Source organism: Podarcis muralis, chromosome 10 (genome assembly GCF_964188315.1).
Source record: "Podarcis muralis chromosome 10, rPodMur119.hap1.1, whole genome shotgun sequence".
NCBI classification, from domain to species: Eukaryota; Metazoa; Chordata; class Lepidosauria; order Squamata; family Lacertidae; genus Podarcis; species Podarcis muralis.
In genome coordinates this window covers 50,207,686-50,228,039 of record NC_135664.1, presented here as the reverse complement: position 1 = coordinate 50,228,039, position 20,354 = coordinate 50,207,686, and the positions used below count along the sequence as shown (strand labels likewise).

Genomic DNA, 20,354 nt, shown 5'->3' with positions numbered 1-20,354 from the left:
TTCTGCCTGACATGCTGGTGTTCCACCATAATTTCTGTCCCTGGGCAGCTAACTTTAGCAGCCCTTGGAAAAAGCCAGAAGTCTTTCATCTTGTCAGGTGAGTTTTATTGCCACCTTGGTTACACAGTAATTTCAGCCTAAGCTATACAAAGAATCATATGATGGGATATCAGGTAATTGGACAAGTAAGAATGGTCTGTCAGTACAATTGTGGGATAAAGATAATGAAAGGAACCAAAGGGAAGAGCCGACCAAAAGGGGAGTTGACTTTCATGGGGGGGGGGGGGCGGAATCTTAGCGGAATGTACAAAATTTCATTTAAATGTGTTAAAAACAAGAAGAGAAATCCAAAGGAGTGGGAAAGGAAGATGAGCCTCTGAGGTTCTTCCTCGTGGAGCTTACATGGAGAGGAATCTCTAACCTTTGGGATGTTTTTCAAGCAAGATCTGTCGCAGTATTAACAGCAGGGGAAATGGCTCTTCCATTTGCTCAGGCATTCTAGGAATCTTTTTATATATTTATTTTTCGTCATTGCCATTTTGGCAAAAGCTTTTTGCAAAGCAGCAGTTTTGGGACTTTTTTGCCGAGTTGTAAAACTTGACAGAAGATAAAATTCCCAAATCATTTCAGAAAGGGTAAATAGTATGAAGGTCCCAAGAAGCTTGTTTATTTATGCTCAAGACTTTCAAAGACTTCCCAAATAACCTCGAAGAAAATGATATTTAGTCCAATTGCTTTTTCAAGTGCGATACCGCCTATTGGTTGAAGAAGAATGTGCTGGTTCTTGTTCATTGGTCTCCTTGGAAAGAATAAAAAGGAAAGTAATCATTTCTAAATTCTTTCTTACATGAAGCTTCTCTTTAGTGGGTCTTTCTAACAAGATCTTGAATCTGTTAAGAAGAACACTCCTCTTGGGATTACAATGAGAGTGGATGTATGAAGAGGCTTAGAAATTTAAATGTGGGGGTGTTGTTTTGATAGGGGTGGGGCTGCACACACTGCTTCTATTTGGTTGTCATGCTGTTACTTCTGACTCAATTTTTTTCTAAATATTGTAGCAGATTTCAGGGATCCAAAAGAGAAAGTGGGCTTCATTCCTCCTCCCGTCTTTTGAATTAGTCTGAGTAGGTGTCGGCAAGGAGAGAGAAATCAACATTTATTTGCCTTTTCCTTGCATAAAATGAACAACAGCAAGAGTGTGGTATACACAGTATATTCTCCATATCATCATATATAAATTTGACTCTGCGTTTCCACCTTCATAATGGAGAAAAAGATGAGTGACTCAAAGGAACGTGATAACGGGGAGAGGCCCATCCTACATTTTTCTATTGAAGAGATCTTAAAAAGAAAATCCAGGGAGGTCTGCTTACGCACGACGACGATCTGCAATAACCACGCTGAGGATGCTCAAATCCTCAGAACAGAGCCAATTTCAGAAACGGCTAAGGGTAAGTAAGTACCGCTGCTTCTAGTTTATGAAACTTATATGAGCCTTGATCCTCTTATGCCCTTGATCCTCTTATGCCCTTGCATGACTCCAAAGTTTGATTGCTTAAGACAGCCACCAGCCACAATTTATTTCATGACTTAATATCATCATGCTTCGCATTCAAAATTACTTTATTTATGATACCAACGTATAACCCTTTGGGCAAGATGACGGAGGGGTGGAATTCAAATGTGTTCTCCAGTCGGCAAAACACTCCAATAAGTTGGCCTGGCAAGGGCTGCTGAGATGTTGCACCTGTAACAGAAGTGCGCTTGGCAGAGGTTCAACAGGTGCAGCTTTTTCCAACATGAAAAGGCATTGATGACATCCCTTCTACTTGAGAACTTTGACAAACTTCATACAACGAAGCCAAAATTTTGGTCTTTTTGTTAAATAGTTGATCTGGCAACCCTACAATATATGTACAAGTGCAGGTGAAATGGGGAAGAATGGAGCGGGGGAGGGGTGTCCTGACATCACATCCCGACACTATGAAATGAATTGAAATTTGAAATTTCAAGCCACTTTGTTCCATACGAAAATTGCAAAACTGTCAGCCTGAGATTTCAAAGAGATGGGATGCTTGGAAGTGAAAAGGCCCTGCGCTAACATACACAAAGACATGCAACTGCTAATTCTTTAGGAGGGCTGTGCAGAGTGGAAACAGTGTAATTAGCAACTAAGACTGGAAGACCTGAGGTGGTTTCTAGTCTTGTGAATGTATACTTCTGGGTGGCTTCCAACATATATAAAAACATAATAAAACATTAAACATCAAATCCTTCTATGATCTGTGACAAGATTAATCTAGAGCTGTTTTTTTCCAAATGAGATGATTTTGCTGCAAAAAAATCTTTCATCCGTGTAGAAAAAAAGGCATGCACAAAACACGTACACCATATCCTATAGCAAAAGGAAATATCTGTTTTACACGGTTTATTCACGTAGCAGACAGAAGCAGATTTAGGGGAGTGCAACCAGTTCGGATCCATGGGGTGCAGAGCCTCGGAGATGCCTCAGGATACACCACAACTATTATTTATAATGAAAAGAGAGGGGCAGGAGGCACCGAATTTTGGCTTTGCAGAGGGCGCTATTGAAATTCGAGACCCCAAGGTCCACCACTGTGATGGAGACCCACCAACAATTGTGATTTTCCACCACTTATTAAGAGTGTTCACTGACTCTATGCAGCCCAAATTATGAAGTGAATCAGATTGATTCAGGCAAAGTTAGTGTGCTTCCAAGTCAGATCACGCAGTTAACAAGGTGCCTTAAGGCAGATCAGGGTTTTCCTACACTTCCAAGTAGGGATGGAATGAGCTGTCAAGTTCCATTCTCTAAATTTCTCATTTGTCTAATCTTAACTTCAGCTTTCCACATTTCTGCAGCGATTTCTGGTGTTTTTTTATTATAAAACCCTCATGAACCGTGTTGGAATTTTAGTGTGACTTTCTCTCATGTAATTCACTTTGTAAATTATTTTCTGTGCTATGTTCATTTTTATGCACGTTTTTCCTAATATAAGCATTTTTGTAAACATTGGTTGACCAATTGGTTGGGAAACTACATTGCAAAATTCGGATAAGCATGAATTTCAAATGGTGGCTATGTTTCGCTTCCCAAATTGTTTCAGAAAGTATGAAATTGATAGATTTGCCTTCAAATGCAGACTGAATTGAATTCCCCCTGTGAACTGCCCTGAGACCTGCGGGTATAGGGCGGTATACAAATTTAATAAATAGCATAATAATAACTGTCCAAAAATTCATTAGGGGGAAATCTCATTCGGTCAAACCCGGGCCTTCTCCTACATGTGGAGTCGTCGCTTCCATAGACAGGGCTAACTGGTGTATTTCCTTTCCACCATCACCTTTGCAGCTAATGGCCTGAGAGCAGTTTCAGCAGAGTTGCATGAAGCGCAGAAATCTTCTTCAAATAGTACTCCAGTAACAAAAGATCTATTGTATCTTTTTTTTTCCTAGGCTCCCAAATTTGCATCTGGCTTTCAGTCTGACTTTTCAGTCATTACTTTGAACTAAGGCTTCCAGAAGTGAATTCAACCATCCTATCTTACATCTTGCTGCAAAGGCTGAAGCCAAGGCAATTTGAAACAAACCTCAAAGCCACTTCTCTCCCGATTAGTAACATTTCTCTCAGCCTGCGCCAGGCTAAAATGTCACAATTTCTGGAAGTCAAATGCTACATTTACCAAAGTAAAATGTCATCCTGGCTCCAAAGACCTCCCCCCGCCCAACATTCTGTGTTTCACCTGCTCCACTTTCCCTTTTCCTCAAAGAGAATATTCTAAAGGGTGCAGAGAAAGTTAACATTTTCCTACTCATGTTTTAGAAGCTTATGCAAATATGGGACTAGAAAGGGGCTGAAGAGACTGGCTTCTTAGTATTGTCAGTCAGAAGGGTCAGATGGAAAACTAGGACCCATTGCAAGAGCTTTTCGGAGTACATTTTTACCCCTGATTTCTTAGCACAGTGCTGACTGGGGATGATGGGAGTTGTAGCTGAAAACATCTGGAGGTCACCAGGTTGGAGAAGGCCAATTTAGAGTCACCGCTTCTTCCTTTTGTCTAGCAGGCCTCCTGTTCAAGTCCATCAGGCCTATCATCACATGCAAGTAGGGGTTCTAGGCTTATTTCCTCAGTTTGGGAATGTGGCAGTGTTACTGGGTAGTTCAGAATCTACAAAATTTCCATCCTGAGGGAAACTATCTCGGCAGGGCAGTGCTCAAAATATCTATCACTAGCAAGACACAAATTGTTAGCACTGGTTCCAATCTGATCAGAAGCTGGAACTGGGGTATGGAGCTGTCTTGTACTAAGTTAGACCCTTGGTCTATCTAGCTCAGAATTGTCTTCAGGAAACTGAGACATGAGTCTGTCCTGCCTGGAGATACCAGGAATTGAACCTGGAGCTTTTTCTATGTAAAACATATGCTGTACCACTGAGCTGCAGAGTGGTCATGCAACCTACTTTTCAGAGGACAGTCCTCTATTTTCGAAGGTGTCCTCTGCTGAGGGGCTGTCCAGTTCAAGTCTGATTTAAAGAAATCATAAAAGGAGCTTTGAAGTTACCCATCCGCAGTTAACAGCACCTGGTCAGCAGACTGAGCAGGCACACATTGGTCACCTGGTGTTTTCCCCACTATGGTGAGATGTATTATATTTGGATAAAATGAGAGATTTGCAGGAGGTGGGTGATTTTCATCAGGACCACAGCAAGTAGGGAAAGAGTTCAGCTTTATCTCCTGAACTCCTGCCTTCCCAAACCTAACTGCCCAACATGGCTGCTATTCAAGATTCCTCCCCAGCCCTTTCCCCCTACACCTAACTGCAATCTGAACCCGTGGCTGCTATTTGCATTTTTTAAAGTGCACATTAAATTTAAAAAAACCTGTAACTTACTGTAATGATTAGCTTGGCTCTCGAACTCCTATCCAATACCTTACCACTGAGTTAGACTGTACTCAAGTCCTGTTTGTAGGCTTTCCATAAGGTTCTGGTTGTCCACTGTGAAAACAGGACAATTGTCTAGATGCAGCCTTGGCCTGATGCAGCAGGACTCTTCTTACATTTTCTCTGACTTGCCAGTTCCCCTCAGATCAGCCTCTATAACCCAAGCAATGTGCATTTCCTGGGATTTCACATATGCAGGTCACATTTTATAAGGCTGTTCGGTAAACTTATGATCACAGCTGTAGGGCTTCTGCTAATAGACACTGGGTTATGGGACTATTTTATAAATTAATAACATTGTTGACCATTTCCTCTATTTTATAAATTAATAACATTGTTGACCATTTCCTTGGGCTGCAATGACGAGTTCTTAGATCAGTTTGGGAAAAGACCAGTTTGGGAAAAGACCAATCTTTTGTGGTTTTATTGGTCTTTTCCCAAACTGATCTAAGAACTCGTCATTGCAGCCCAAGGATTTGATTTCTTGGTGTGTGTGTGTTTTATTATTCCTTGGCTAAGAATTGAGGGCATGCCTTTTATCTGTTGTTTTAACAAGAGTTTTATCTTATATCAGTAAGGAGCAGAGGCCAGGTATACTGAAGTAATGACAAAATTACACTGCAGGAATGGAAAGGGAGCAGGAAGCCTGATTGAGACAGAGATCTGAAAGAGGCAAGAGCCTCTGATTGATGTGTAGAGCTTTGTAGGTACAAGTAACAACAGATAGCAACAGGTAGCTTGTAAATGGTCTGACAGAGAAACCTATAATAAATCCAACTACATTCTATAGTTCTATTTCAAAAACACAAGTATCATCTGCTGTATATTTTGGAAAGTTGACTGTTCCAGGTCTGTGCAGAGGGTGTGGGGCAGCTGGGCACACTGAGCCCCAGGCCTCATTGGGCTAAGCTGACCAGGGGCCCCCTGCCAGCGACCAACTGCTTTTTCTTTTAGTTTATAACTTTCGTTTCACAAGACTTCTGCCCTGGGCAAGCTCTGTATGGACTATTTCTGTTCGCTATGGATAACCAAATTTTGTGTGATGGTTTCTGAGATCAAGGAGCAGGCTTTCATCTGAGATCAAAGAGCAGGTTTATGTTGGGTGCCATTTTGATCAAGACAGCAAACTTGACTTTTCAAAACTGCACTGATTTTAACCAAATTTTGCATATCATTTGCTGAGATCAAGGAACAGGTTTTCTTCTATGTTTGGATATAGTTGGGTGCCATCTTGAATCAATATGGTGGAATGAACTTCTCATAACTGTACTGATAATAACCACAAATTTCAGCACTGCACTGATTGTTTGGTTCCTTGGAATTCCCAAGCACAAGGTACAAGGCTGTTAGTTAAATGCAAGAAGGGGCTTGCTGGGTCAGACTAAAGACTCACCGAGTCCAACCCTCTGTTTCTTACAACACCCAAAAGCCCCCAACAGGGCATGAGAGCAATATCGTTTCCCCAATCTTGCTCCCTAACAACTAGGGAAGGTTGAATTAGTCTATTTCCATCCCATGCCACATTCACTGATGCTTGTCCCATTTCCACAACAATCTGCATTTTTAAAAGAAATGCAATTTTTTTGCAATCTGATGTGTGAAATGGACCTGAATCCTGAATTCTAAGACTATATTTGCATCCTCAGGAGAGCCAGGGACAGCTCCCAAGTTTGGTGCAGTCCTTGGGCAAGATTCCCTTGTTCAGGGCGGAGATCCCCAAGTAGGATTAGTCTATGTCACTTTCATCCCTGGCCATTCAATTGGCCTCTCCCACTTGGCCCAGTGCACAACACTGCTCCAAAGGAGAGGGGAAGTTGCGAGGAACTTGCTATTCCTTTCCCTTGTGTCGCCATAAAGCTTGCTGGGTTGGCGTGAGAACTGGTTGGGACAACTGCACTGCTCTCATATAGTTTTGAACTTCTTAGCCTGACCTTGGACTTTGGAATTCTGGTCGTGTTCCTAGCTTGGTTAACTCCTCTGTCCTGTTTGTAGGCGCTCTGGGACAGAATTAGCTTTTCTTGCTGCTGTTGCAACTATATCGTACTTTGCTTTAATAAAAGCCCTTCTCTTCCTCTCAAGTAACAGCCTCTGATGTCATGTCTGGAGCAGGAGGCAGGACACAAAACTATTAAATACTGGGAATCTCAGAAGTCTCTCTACAAATGCCCCCATCCTTTCCAGGATGAGAGTTGCTGTAAATTTGCCAGAAGCAAATCCATTCCAACCATACCAGTTGCCAGCACATCCTTGCTGGCAATGAATTCAAGGTGTGTTTGGCCTCCAAAGGTATCTTCTTCCACACTGCATTTGGTTTCAGCACACTGAACAGGGACATTCACAAAACATGGTGAGCATTTCATAGCTTTGCATGAGGAAGGGAGGAGTTGGGGAAGGGAGGGAGAAAGAGACAGAGAGCTCCCAATCCTTCTCAATATCCATTCCCACTTCTCATGTTTTTTTGTTTTCAGTTGTTTTTGTTGAATGATTCTCTGCTCTTAGTGCCTGGGGCCTTCTGCTTACTGTCTGTTCCAGCCCTCCTCTCCAATAATTAAGCAATCTATGACTGGTGTCTGGGTAAAGGCAGCTTTTTGTCTGAAAGTTTTGGGCTGAAAGAAATGAAATGGAGCCTTTAAACGTCCCAGCATCCTGCTGCTCTATTTCTGCAATGCCTCAACAGATAGCAGCAGGATGCTAAATGCTATGCTTCAGTAGCAGAAGGCTGTACCCTGAGCAATTTGTATGTACCCAATTAGAACCATTCTCCCTGACTACACTAGTCCCTTTTAATAAGGGGTGAAAAGCTCCTTTAATAAAAAAAATTAGCCACAGCACCATACTCCCGCCTCGTCGTCTCTCCACATGCTTTCTTAAATTGGAAAGCAAGCTCTTTAGCTTGGAGGAGAAGCCCCAGAGCAGACATATCTCCTTATGTATACAAGCAAATTTGGTTTGCTTCACTGAAGCACAGCATGGTTACATCCTTTTTTTATATTTTTAATGAACTGGCTGACCTGTACTTTCATGGAAGGGCCAACACTTTAAAAAAGCCTTGCCACACCATTCAGACACCAGTGGCTGTGATTTGGATCACCTTTTTGAAGAAGCAAAGCTGATGTCATCTTCACCATTGCTGACAGCACTAAAACTGGCCTCACCATCAGCAACATCATCATTACCAGCACAATATATAGATATATGATAACTCATAGCAGGGCAGAAGTGGGGGACCTTTTTCTAAGCCAAGGGCCATGGCAGACTTCCTGTGGTAGAGAGGGCCAGTGATAAAAGACAGCAGATAAATGGGTCTTACTTTTCCCTCTATACAGTAGACTATATTCTAGCCATGCAAATGTCAGAGGTTTGCACACAGGCATCTATCTAAGCAGGCAAGAGGCATCACTACAGTTCAAGGACACATTGCGAATGAGCAACAGCAATTGAGGGGGACATGGAGCAGGACCAGTGAGGATTATGACCTGGAGAGAGTCCCAAGGGCAAGATAAAGTCCCTACCTTAGGGACCACTTTCTTTCATACCAGTCTGTCTGCAGCCTAAGATCTGTGTGGAATTGATGAGCCTATTTGAAATACTCCAGCATGCTAAGGTTGCTCTTTGTTCCATGAAAGCATGGGGACTTTTGCAAGAAGTTTCAGGAGCTACATTCAGGGAAAGGAACTGCACTCCTAAACCACTTAAGCTTTTATTCTGAATGACTTCCCTGCAGCTTTTAAAAAATGCATTTGAACATCCCAAGCTTTTGCATATGGAAACATTTCAAAAAAGAAATGGTGTCTTATTTCCCCAGGGATTCTGGAGCCAAATTTGTAAATCTGGCGTTACGCTCAACATTCTCTAGCCTTATATCTTCCTCCCACATTCTTTATTAGACTGTAATTTTGAGCGCTGTTGTTTGCTGTGGGATCTCCGAAGTTGAAATCCCAAAGGCACTTACAAATATTCGGAGCTGCAGTCAGAGAAAATTTCACCTTGTGGGGGTGAATGCTAACATAGACGTGCCACTTCTTTCTTCCCCTTCCTCTCCCCACGCCCAAATCTCTCTCTCTCTCTCTGAAACATAAACAGAATTATTAAGTTTAATCAAAAATGCACCATCTCACTTTCCTACTGGCGAGTTCTTGATTAGCAGACTGTAACTATATCAGCAGCAATTTCATTTAGAGCTGAAATCAAAGCCAGTCTACTCAGACTCTGTTGGTCCACAGCTGACCTCAGGTTATTTTATTCTTTTAATTTGATGAGTTCCAGCTTTGAAAAAAATGCTCTCAACAGTACTGGCACTCAAAAACTCTGTGTGTTGTTGTCCATATGCAACAAGCTTGTCAGTAAACAGCTTGTCACACCAAGTGCAGAAGCAGCAAGACCTACATTACCTTAATATTAACAACAGTGTTCTTTAGAGGCATCTGCAGTGGGACACCCAAGGCGGTGAACATCTGTACTCTCAAGGGCCAATCTGTTCTCCAGACAATGGCCACTGTCAGTATTCTGTGGAAAATGCTGAAAATGTAGGTTTGTGCAACTGAAGTAGATTAAAGCACTCTGGTGAAACAGATCTACTTTATAAAAAATACTTTTGTGATTAGGAAAATGGTGGGTTAACAGATTTAAAAAAATGTGGGATAAATGACTGGTTGATGAGGATACCTATAAACACCATACAGGCAAATCAGGATGAATGTCTCAGGTTGAGGACAGCTGAGAGGGGTGGCAGATCTGGGGGGCAGCAGCATGTTGTTGTTGTTTAGTCGTTTAGTCGTGTCCGACTCTTCGTGACCCCATGGACCAGAGCACGCCAGGCACCCCTGTCTTCCACTGCCTCCCTCAGCTTGGTCAGACTCATGTTTGTCACTTCGAGAACACTGTCCAACCATCTCGTCCTCTGTCGTCCCCTTCTCCTTGTGATCTTTCCCAACATCAGAGTCTTTTCCAGGGAGTCTTCTCTTCTCATGAGGTGGCCAAAGTATTGGAGCCTCAGCTTCACGATCTGTCCTTCCAGTGAGCACTCAGGCCTGATTTCCTTAAGAAACACCATACAGGCAAATCAGGATGAATGTCTCAGGTTGAGGACAGCTGAGAGGGGTGGCAGATCTGGGGGGCAGCAGCATACTAGTCACCATCTCCTTCCCTTGTCCCCCACCACCTCCAGCATGTCCTGGCCTTCCTGGGCTGCCTCCAGTCACCTCAGGCAGCAGTGGTGGGGGCAGAGGAGCAGGCGAGAGTGCTATTTTCTGCTTTGCCTCAAGTGGCAAAACATTCTTGACCCCTATAGTTTCTAGCCCATATAGATTTTTGTTAAAAACTGAACAGAACTTTCTTCTGAAACAACTTGTTTCAACAAGATTGAAATTTACAGGACTCCTGTCTTTAATGCACATCTAAGGAAATGTTTGCTTATCTCTGATCACTGCCCTCATAGTGTCCACGAGACTTAGTGTGACTGGCACTTGCTCCTTGAGGCAACTTCAAGAGATGCATCTAATGAGCTGTATTTTGATACGCTACTTAAAGGTCCAAGGGTTTGAGATGGAACTTTCTGGTACATAAGCTTCATTCATTCAATCAATCTGACCCTTCCTTCTGAGATGAGCCTGTGATGACAGTATTCATTACGATGGATGCTTATATTTCTGCCTAACTTGCAGCCACACTGAAAACTGAGCTTGTAAGATTGTCGTCTCAGAATATATTCCCTTCAGCATTACCCCCACCAACCATGTGCATCCTGCTACTTGCTGTAATGCTACAGCTATAATAGTGTGTTGTTTAGTAATAAGGTGGCTGAGGCTAAACATAATAGGTGATAAAAGTGTGCCTAATATGTGGTTGAGACTGTGACTGACCACCTACATGTGAGCAACTGCTCATTATTAGATGCCACTTTGCAGGCATCTATACTCAGTGCCCACTTGTTAGGGGCAGGGTTGGTGGAAAGGGCAATATGGACAGGAACTGTAGACTTGGTCCTAATCAAGCCTTCACATATAGCACTTGCAAACAAGGCTTTATATCTCAGCCTAGCCATCCTCAGTAGCCTGTTGTGATTTGTTGTGACACATGAATTACTTGGAAAGGAGTGTGATGCGTATGTGTTTGATCTTTAAAAAAATACAGCCAATGAGATATGCTTGGTAGAATTGTGTAATAGCCACAAGACTTGGCTTGATTTGATCATGTGTAAATCAGCCTGGTTTTGCTTGGGAGCAGCTTTTCAAGTGTGTAATAAACATCTCTAAGCTTAAGGAGACTCAGGCCCCTGCATCAATTCAGAGGCTGACTAGTTCACTTCGGGGATCTGAGTCTTCTTTGTCCCCCACCCCTCCACTATTGAAAAATCAATATCCTTTTGACAGAAGGGGTTAAAATTTGTAGGCACAGTAGCCCCTCCAGGTTGGGTAAAGTTTGCCAAATTATAGGCAGATAGATCCTGGGTCTTTTTGTGCTGGACAACTGTAAGATGGGGGGACGGGTCCTATCTATACTTTTTATTTTGGGCCATAATTGGATAAATCCCACTCCTCTCAAAAAGGAAACCAACCATACTCTTTTTTCCCCCTTAATCAGAATTTAGTGGTTTGTTGCTTTTCTAGAGAAGGGTGCCCCCCTAGCAGAGGAAGGGGGGTGCAGTTGGTGCGGGCCACCCTGGTTGTCACCACTGATGAGGTTGACAAAATGCCTGAGCCATGTGTCTCTCCTGGCAGAGATGTGGTGGCTTGGGCGCACACAGGCTCTGTGCTGCCCAAATGGTCCACCCGCTGCCTCCACCTCAGCTGTAGGGTGACTGAATGGGAGGAGGCAGGCAAACTCTGAAGGCCCCGCGGTGTGCCCTGCCCCATGGGTGGCTTGCGCCACCCCAGACACCCGAGTGGCTTCCTCCGCCGCTGCCCCCTAGATCAACTTCAAACACGTCCCTGTCTTATAAAGATAATCCCCTAAAATACCTATTCCTCTGTTTGTACAGATGAAAAGAAAGGGAAACGAAGGATCAGGACAACATTCACAGCAGAGCAGCTTCAAGAGCTAGAGAGGATCTTCCACATTACACACTACCCAGATGTTAACATCCGCAACCAGCTAGCAGCAAAGATCAATCTTCCAGAAGCCAGGATCCAGGTAAATTATTTGTCCCTCTGATGTAGGGTCAGTCCAATACATTTTGCTGCCTGAAGGAAACTACAGTGGTGCCTCGCAAGACGAAATTAATTCGTTCCGCAAGTTTTTTCTTCTTGCGAGTTTTTCGTCTTGCGAAGCACGGTTTCCCATAGGAATGCATTGAAAATCAATTAATGTGTTCCTAGGGAAACCGCTTGCCAGGCTGGCGGTGCGGAGAAGGGCTTTTCTCCCCACCGCAAGCCTTCAGCACAGGTACGGGAACAGAGGGGAAGGCGCGCAGCGCTTTCCCTCTGTTCCCGGGGCTTGCGTGGGAGGAGGGTTTTTCCTCCCCACCGCCAACATTCAGAACAGCATTCTGAATGTTGGCGGTGGGAAGGAAAACCCTTCTTCCACCCCAAGTCTTCAGGACAGCCATCCGAAGGCTGGCGCGGGGAGAAGGTCTCTCCGCCCCCCCCCCACGCCAGGCTTCGGTGCATCCTTCAGAGGCTGCTGCCATAGTCACGCGTCACTTCTCCAGCTGGGAGAGGGTTGCGGGGCTATGGCTTCTTTAGCCCCGCGCGCGCTCTCCCGGCTGGAGAGGTGACGCTCGGCTATGGAGGCTCCTGCCATAGGCGCGCGTCACCTGGGAGAGGGTCGCGGGGGGCTGGTTTAGCCCCGCGCGCGCTCTCCCGGCTGGAGAGGTGACGGGCGCCTATGGAGGTTCCTGCCATAGGCGCGCGTCACTTCTCCAGCTGGGAGAGGGTCACGGGGGGCTGGTTTAGCCCCGCGTGCGCTCTCCCGGCTGGAGAGGTGACGGGCGCCTATGGAGGCTCCTGCCATAGGCGCGCGTCACTTCTCCAGCTGGGAGAGGGTCGCGGGGGGCTGGTTTAGCCCCGCACGCGCTCTCCCGGCTGGAGAGGTGACGGGCGCCTATGGAGGCTCCTGCCATAGGCGCGCGTCACTTCTCCAGCCGGGAGAGGGTCGCGGGGGGCTGGTTTAGCCCCGCACGCGCTCTCCCGGCTGGAGAGGTGACGGGCGCCTATGGAGGCTCCTGCCATAGGCGCGCGTCACTTCTCCAGCCGGGAGAGGGTCGCGGGGGGCTGGTTTAGCCCCGCGCGCGCTCTCCCGGCTGGAGAGGTGACGGGCGCCTATGGAGGCTCCTGCCATAGGCGCGCGTCACTTCTCCAGCCGGGAGAGGGTCGCGGGGGGCTGGTTTAGCCCCGCGCGCGCTCTCCCGGCTGGAGAGGTGACGGGCGCCTATGGAGGCTCCTGCCATAGGCGCGCGTCACTTCTCCAGCCGGGAGAGGGTCGCGGGGGGCTGGTTTAGCCCCGCGCGCGCTCTCCCGGCTGGAGAGGTGACGGGCGCCTATGGAGGTTCCTGCCATAGGTGCGCGTCACATCTCCAGCTGGGAGAGGGTCGCGGGGGGCTGGTTTAGCCCCGCACGCGCTCTCCCGGCTGGAGAGGTGACGGGCGCCTATGGAGGTTCCTGCCATAGGCGCGCGTCACTTCTCCAGCTGGGAGAGGGTCGCGGGGGGCAGGTTTAGCCCCGCGCGCGCTCTCCCGGCTGGAGAGGTGACGGGCGCCTATGGAGGCTCCTGCCATAGGCGCGCGTCACTTCTCCAGCCGGGAGAGGGTCGCGGGGGGCTGGTTTAGCCCCGCGCGCGCTCTCCCGGCTGGAGAGGTGACGGGCGCCTATGGAGGTTCCTGCCATAGGCGCGCGTCACATCTCCAGCCGGGAGAGGGTCGCGGGGGGCTGCTTTAGCCCCGCGCGTGCTCTCCCGGCTGGAGAGGTGACGCTCGGCTATGGAGGCTCCTGCCATAGGCGCGCGTCACCTCTCCAGCCGGGAGAGGGTCGCGGCAGGCTGCTTTAGCTTCTTTAGCTTCGGAGCATCCTTCCGAAGCCTGGTGGCGGGAAGAGGTCTCTCCGCCCCGCCGCCAGGCTTGGGAGGAGGTCCGAGGACAGTGGGGAAGACGCGCTGCGCTTCCCCGCTGTCCCGGAGATTTCCCTATGGGCTTTCGTCTTGCGAAGCAAGCCCATAGGGAAATTCGTTTTGCGAAGCGCCTCCAAAACGGAAAACCCTTTCGTCTAGCGGGTTTTCCGTCTTGCGAGGCGTTCGTCTTGCGGGGTACCACTGTAAAGTGTGTGGCTGTAAATATGCTCAGGAAATGGGTGGGATAGAATCCTCCCATTCATTACAATCCACGTGCCTGGATATATTGGAACGGGCAATCTGTTTTAATTAGGTTGGTTCGCAGAGCCTCTAAATCAGTGTTTCCCAACCTTTGGACTCGGGCAGCTTTTGGACCACAATTCCCATCATCCCTGACAACTGGTCTTCCTAGCTAGAGGTGATGGGAATTGTAGTCCAAAAACAGCTGTAAACCCAAGGTTGGGAAACACTGCTCTAAATTAGTGGTTCCCACCACCCCCTTGGTTCCATCAATTCACTCCCAGTGCCCCCTATAAAAAGCATTATTCAGAAAATTGGTTTGCATGGCCCACTAAGGAAGGTAATAACACCATAAAATTCACAACAGTAACTATTCATTGCATATTTATTCAAAATCCAATCAAAACTATTTAAGTAATTCAACAAAATGGATGGGCCAATGATACTAGCTTTTCAGAGTTTGAAAATCAATTGACACCTCCAGCAGCATCCCCCCCTTGCCTCTTAGTGCCCCCCAAGATAATCCTAGCACCCTCCAGTGGGTGGGACTGCTCACTTTGAGAAACGCTAGATTGTTATATTTCAATGACTATAACCTGCTCACCATAAACATTTGTGTCGTGATTCTTCTTTTTAGTGGCAAAGCCCTGTTCTCATCACCATGTGAGTTTTATTGAGAAATAACTTTTAAAAATGATCTCCCAGTAAGCAATCTTCAGTGCCCTGCATTTGTAGCTGAATTCATTATATTTAAGCTTGTATTCAGTTGCAAAGCCATGTGCTTGATAAAAGGTAATGTTCTGACCAGAGTAGCCCCAGCGTGTCCCACTTTCAGGTAGAGATAAACAAACCCACCTTGGCACACTATCAGAATGGCTCGTAAAAATCAGCAAACAGTTCGTTGCTTACTCCAAACCCAATTTTCCCAATTTTCAAGCAGCCCCCAGCAAAGCAAGAGCAAAACTTGTTTTTGAATTTAAATTCTTAGATTAGATGAGAAGACACATCTCTCCGTCTTGTTTAAATGATCATATCTAAGAGCCATTTCACAGGCAAGGCTTTCCCCCCCTACACAAGAGTTTCATAGTGGGGGGGGATAGAGAGCCTTCAGATATGAATATCATGTGCATATATTCATTGTCAAGAAGTGTACACTTATTCTTAGCTCATTGCCAATCAAAAGAATGAAACCTCAAAAAATGTAATTTGTATCTTGGTCTCAGTGAATCTGCAGGGTTGAATTTTCATAAGATGTCACAGAATCATAGAATCAATGAATTGTAGAGTTGGAAGGGACCTCGAAGATCATCTACCCCAACCACCTACAATGCAGAAATCTCAGCTAGTCAGTCAACCAGCTACAAATCCACCTAAATTTGGGTTCCTCACTAGTCCTTCCAGCAGTCTTCACCATTTGTAATTCCACAGGTGTTCAGATTAATTTCTTTCTTTTTAAAATATTTTGTTGTTTGTTTTTTAACAATGTTCTTATACATTTAAATCATTTTCAATTTTCGCACATCTGAGATTACTTGAATCCCTGGACTTCTCCCCCCCCCCCCCCCCGTTTCCAATATTTATCTGTTCTGTCTATTGCATCGAATTATATTTTTCAGATCCGTTTTGTATCCATTTTTAACTTTAGTCTTATTACATTGTAAGTGTTATAACAATCCTGCTAATGTTTTTAAATATTTACAGTGATCTTTAAGGTACTCTATAAATTATTCCCACTCTTTGCTGAATTTCTTATCATCTTGGTGTCTGATCTTCACAGTCATTTTTGCCATTTCAGCATAGTCCATCATCTTGAATACCGTATCCATTTTTCTTTGGTTGGGACTTACTCTTCCTTCCATTTCTGGGCGAAAAGCATTCTTGTGGCTGTCATCGCATACATAAACAGTCTTTTCAAGTCCTTTGGTATTTCATCTCCTATTGTTCCCAATAAGAAAGCTTCTGGTTTTTTGACAAAGATTGTCTTGAACTTTTTTTTTCAATTCAATATATATCATTTCCCAGAATTCTTTTGCTATTTTGCTTGTCCAGCACATGTGGTAGAATGTGCCTTCTTTCCCCTTACACTTCCAGCATAAGTTGGAAATGTTTTTATACATTTTTGCTAGTCTTATAGGAGTCAAAAACCAACAGTACATCATTTTCATATAGTTTTATTTCAGCGTACAAGCCGTGAATTTTAAATCCTCCTTCCACAACTTTTCCCATGAGTTAAGTTTTATATTATACCCAATATCTTTTGCCCAGTGTATCATTATTGATTTGACTTCTTCATCCTTAGTATCCCATTCTAACAGTAGTTTATACATTTTGATAATAATTTCTCATTGCTTTCCATTAGATCTTTCTTGAACCTTGAAACCCATCCCTTTGTCATTCCTGAATATATCACTTAGTTAGTGATATTGTTACCAGTCCATTAATATGTATCTTTTATCATATTATCAATTTTTTTTCAGTTTCAGTTGATTTTCAGCTTCAGTTAACAGCTCTTTATAGGTTGCCCATTCCCTTTTCATGTTAAGTTTTCTAAAAGATATCACTTCCAATGGGGAGAGCCACCATGGCGACCAAAGGTGTTCAAATTAAAATCCATTTAGTTCTTATATTTTACCAGAAACAATTCTCAGTTGTGGGTACATTTATTTCTTCTAATATATTTTTAGATTATTTCATTTCTTCTCTCTCCCCCACATAGATCTGGTTTCAGAATCAGCGGGCAAAGTGGAGGAAGCATGAAAGATTTGGCAATTTTTGTGGTCTTCAGCATCTAACTGAGGTTGATTTTATCCCAGCTCCAAAGGCAGAGACAGTAGTGAGTATAAATGACCATCTGTAAAGGGAGGACCGACCTTGTTAAACGGAGACTTTTTGTACGTATAAATTGTACTAATTAAGAACAAATACTGAACCTTGAAAAAGCAGGTAATAAACAACCTGAAATGTTTCTGATTAACAGTTTTGTGTTAGGCACTACTTGTCATAGTTTTGCATAGCCTTTGTGGGTGTTTTTGTAAAAGCACAAATAGACTTAACAGTAATAGCCTTGCACAGAGAGGCATCCAAGAGTCTAGCACATGTTTTAGCTAGCAACACTGAAATACCATAAACGCAGACCTTGTTATCCATTCTGGCCTACAAACCTCAAAAAAATACATTCCTTTCTTCACCCTCCAACCCCATCTCTATGGAGCTCAGAGTTTAATGTCTACAGACCATGGCTAATACAAACCAGAAACTGAAACAATAGTCTGAGCTGTGTTTGCAAACCATGGTTTTGATTACTTCAAAGCTTCATCTCTACACAGCTGCTTTTTCTGTTCTAATCCCAACACGTTCTAAACCCTGGATTTGCATGTTCTGCAAAAGCTGGAACTGTCTGGCAGTGCAATTCTATTATTGTCTGCTCAGAAGTAAGTCCCACTGAGCCCCTGTACAGGGCTGCAGCCTGAAAGAGTTATTTGGTTGGCAAACAATATTTCTGTCCCGTCCTCCGCCCACACAAACCCTTGCAATCACCAGAACAAAATGATTTCTTTTCTCCCTTACTGATTGCCTGTCACTATATTTTAAGGACTCCATTTAGAGGTACTCTCTGAAACTTTGTTGCTTTTTTATTGCTAAACACTGAAGGGAATTGATAAGGCAAGTCGTGTGTTGCTCATAAATTGCACCCGGCTAAAAGCCTGCATTAGTGTGCCTAAGATTCTCTTTCTCTCTGTCTTATGACAGGGTCCCTGCCGAGTGCCATGCAGCCGTTGTGACATAGGCCCCCACCCATGGCAGTACTCATCGATCCAAGAGCATTCTTCATCTTCTTGGTTACCAGACATGACGCCCTGTGCCCTGCTGCGCACGGATCCAATGATGTTCTCAAAGCCTTATCTACTCTTTGACTACCTCCCTCAGTACAGCCTCCCACCTCTGTCCTTGAAACCAGCATGGAGGCATATTGGTGGCAATTTCACATAGAAGAGGATGAGGAAGGAAGAGCTACTGTGCTTTGTAGCATCATCATTGAACTAGCCTGTTGCGGTGGACTTACACCAGGGAAACCTGCTGGATTCAGATCCCCAAGTGGCCACAAAAGTGGCTAGATGGTCTTGAATTGATTGCTAGAAGAACATAGGTAGTTGCTTTTTACAGGCTCAGGTCCACCTAGCTTAGAATTACACTGACAGGCAGTGGCTCTCCTGGGTTTCAAAGAGAAGTCCCTCTCAGACCTGCCAGGAGATACCAGAAACTGAACATGGGACCTTCTGCATCATAGGAGCCAACTCCTAGGGGCTGAGGCCTCTTCGCCCCTCCCATAAAATATTCGAGGGGACCAGGGTCCCCAAAGTTGATGGCCTTTAGCATTCAAATGGTGTGTGTGTGCCACATCTTGTGATCAATTAGGTGGGGCTTACCTGGGCCAGTCCAATCTTTTATTCAAGTTGGCACCCTTGTTCTGCATGCAAGAAAAATGGTCCACTGCTGAGTTGCAACCCTTCCCCATCTCTCAGCCTCACCTACTTCACAGCGGTGAGGATGAAAGAGGGAGAAACCATATGCGTCACCTGGAGCTCCACAGAAGAATGAAGAGATGCAAATGTAATACCGATAATTGCTGGAGGAGAATTCAGCTTAATACAAAGCTAAAATGCTTCTCGTTGACCTTGAAGAATGAATGCTGCTTGACCTAAATGAGAAGCAATTATAGAAGAAAGCCAACACTTCCTCCATTGAAGGACTCTGCTTGAAAAAAATATCACTTTCTAGGTGTGGGGTTAATATACCAAATGGATATTGCATTGCAATGTCTGTTGGAGAGTTGAGGCTTTACACAGCCCTAAAACTGATGGATAACACTGTTGCAAAAGTGGCCTGGGATGATAAGATTTTATTGGTCAGTGCTGGAGGTGTGGAATCACCTTCCCTCTTCAGGAAAAGTGCTATTATTCCGTTGATCAAACTGGACAATCTAAAGCAGTGTTTCTCAAACTTGGGTCCCCAGATGTTGTTGCACTACAACTCCAATCTGGCCTTGCTAGCTAGGGATGATGGGAGTTGTAGTTCAACAACATCTGCGAACCCATGGTTGAGAAAGGCTGATCTAAAGGATTCTTTGCCTTGCACACTTTGTGTTAGTTGTGCTTGGTGGGGTAAAATGTACGTTCAAGAGAAGGGATAAAAACACCAAGGTAGCTTTTGAATAACCTTATTTCTGTGAAGTGAGGGATGAGGGTGTTTGCTTTATTGTATTTTGAACCTGAAATAATGGCTTATAGATTAATAGTTGGAGGGGGAGAGAGATTAATAGATGGAGGGCGAGACAGAATTATATTGGATGAAATACTGGATGTCTTGCCCTGTTGCATTAAGGAGTGTCTTTAAATGATTAAAATCTTTATACAAGGAAATGGCTTTTTGTGTTGTTGGGGTTTCTCCAGTGCTGAGGATCAGTGAACCACCAAAGAACAAAACCAGAAGGAGCCATGTTGGAGGCAGAGCGATTTTGAATTCTCCTAGAATTCCTGTGTGCTTTTACAGGAAAATAGAAAGCTGCCCCATGTCAATCAGGCCAGGTACACAAAAGTGAGGTTCCCCAGGTGGCACAAATATCACAGGCTAATAGCATAAGAAGCACTCGATGTAATTGACAGAAAAGGGAATACGTTTTCAGGCCCCTGAAGCTTGAAGTGATATGCGTGCCCCTTTACAACCAGAAATGAGGTTTGGGTAACCACTGTTATCTTCTTCAATAGGGTTGTTCAGCAACGGATCACCATAATTTTAAAAATAATATTAACTAACTACTCAGATTAACTACCTCTCGGATTTTGATTAAAATTGCTGTACTTTATTATCTCATATTACATGAAGCACATTTTACAAAATACTCTTTCTGATTTTTGTAGCAAAATATTCATGAGAACATGGATTTAAGACTATGTCTAGCAACATAATAATGTCTGACACACACAAAGAGCTTCCAGTCTCTTAAAAGCACTCAGATTCTGCAACAGGGATAAATGAAATGAGGGTGGTTAAAGAAATCTATGCAGATTGTCCAGATTTCAGTCATGCATTCTGAATGCAAAATGTGAG

At 44.5% G+C, this 20,354-nt stretch overlaps 1 protein-coding gene and 1 long non-coding RNA gene across 3 annotated transcripts; one reads left to right on the top strand and one right to left on the bottom strand.

The window, feature by feature from the left end:
- The first annotated feature begins 256 nt into the window (after positions 1-256).
- ISX (intestine specific homeobox) lies at positions 257-19,666 on the top strand. 2 transcript variants are annotated; one of them, XM_028747130.2, is made up of 4 exons: positions 257-1,451; positions 11,944-12,095; positions 16,963-17,079; positions 17,997-19,666. In XM_028747130.2, the coding sequence occupies exons 1-4, from the start codon at positions 1,265-1,267 to the stop codon at positions 18,234-18,236; spliced, it is 696 nt and encodes a 231-aa protein (XP_028602963.2). In that variant the 5' UTR covers positions 257-1,264; the 3' UTR covers positions 18,237-19,666. The 2 variants fall into 2 exon arrangements, with proteins under 2 accessions (XP_028602963.2, XP_028602965.1); XM_028747132.2 differs by having other exon boundaries at positions 1,271-1,455.
- LOC144328996 (uncharacterized) lies at positions 12,391-12,854 on the bottom strand. Its single transcript, XR_013394398.1, has 2 exons — positions 12,718-12,854; positions 12,391-12,612 (listed from the first exon to the last, which is right to left on the bottom strand). It is a non-coding gene; the product is annotated as an uncharacterized LOC144328996 (long non-coding RNA).
- Positions 19,667-20,354: the final 688 nt, after the last annotated feature.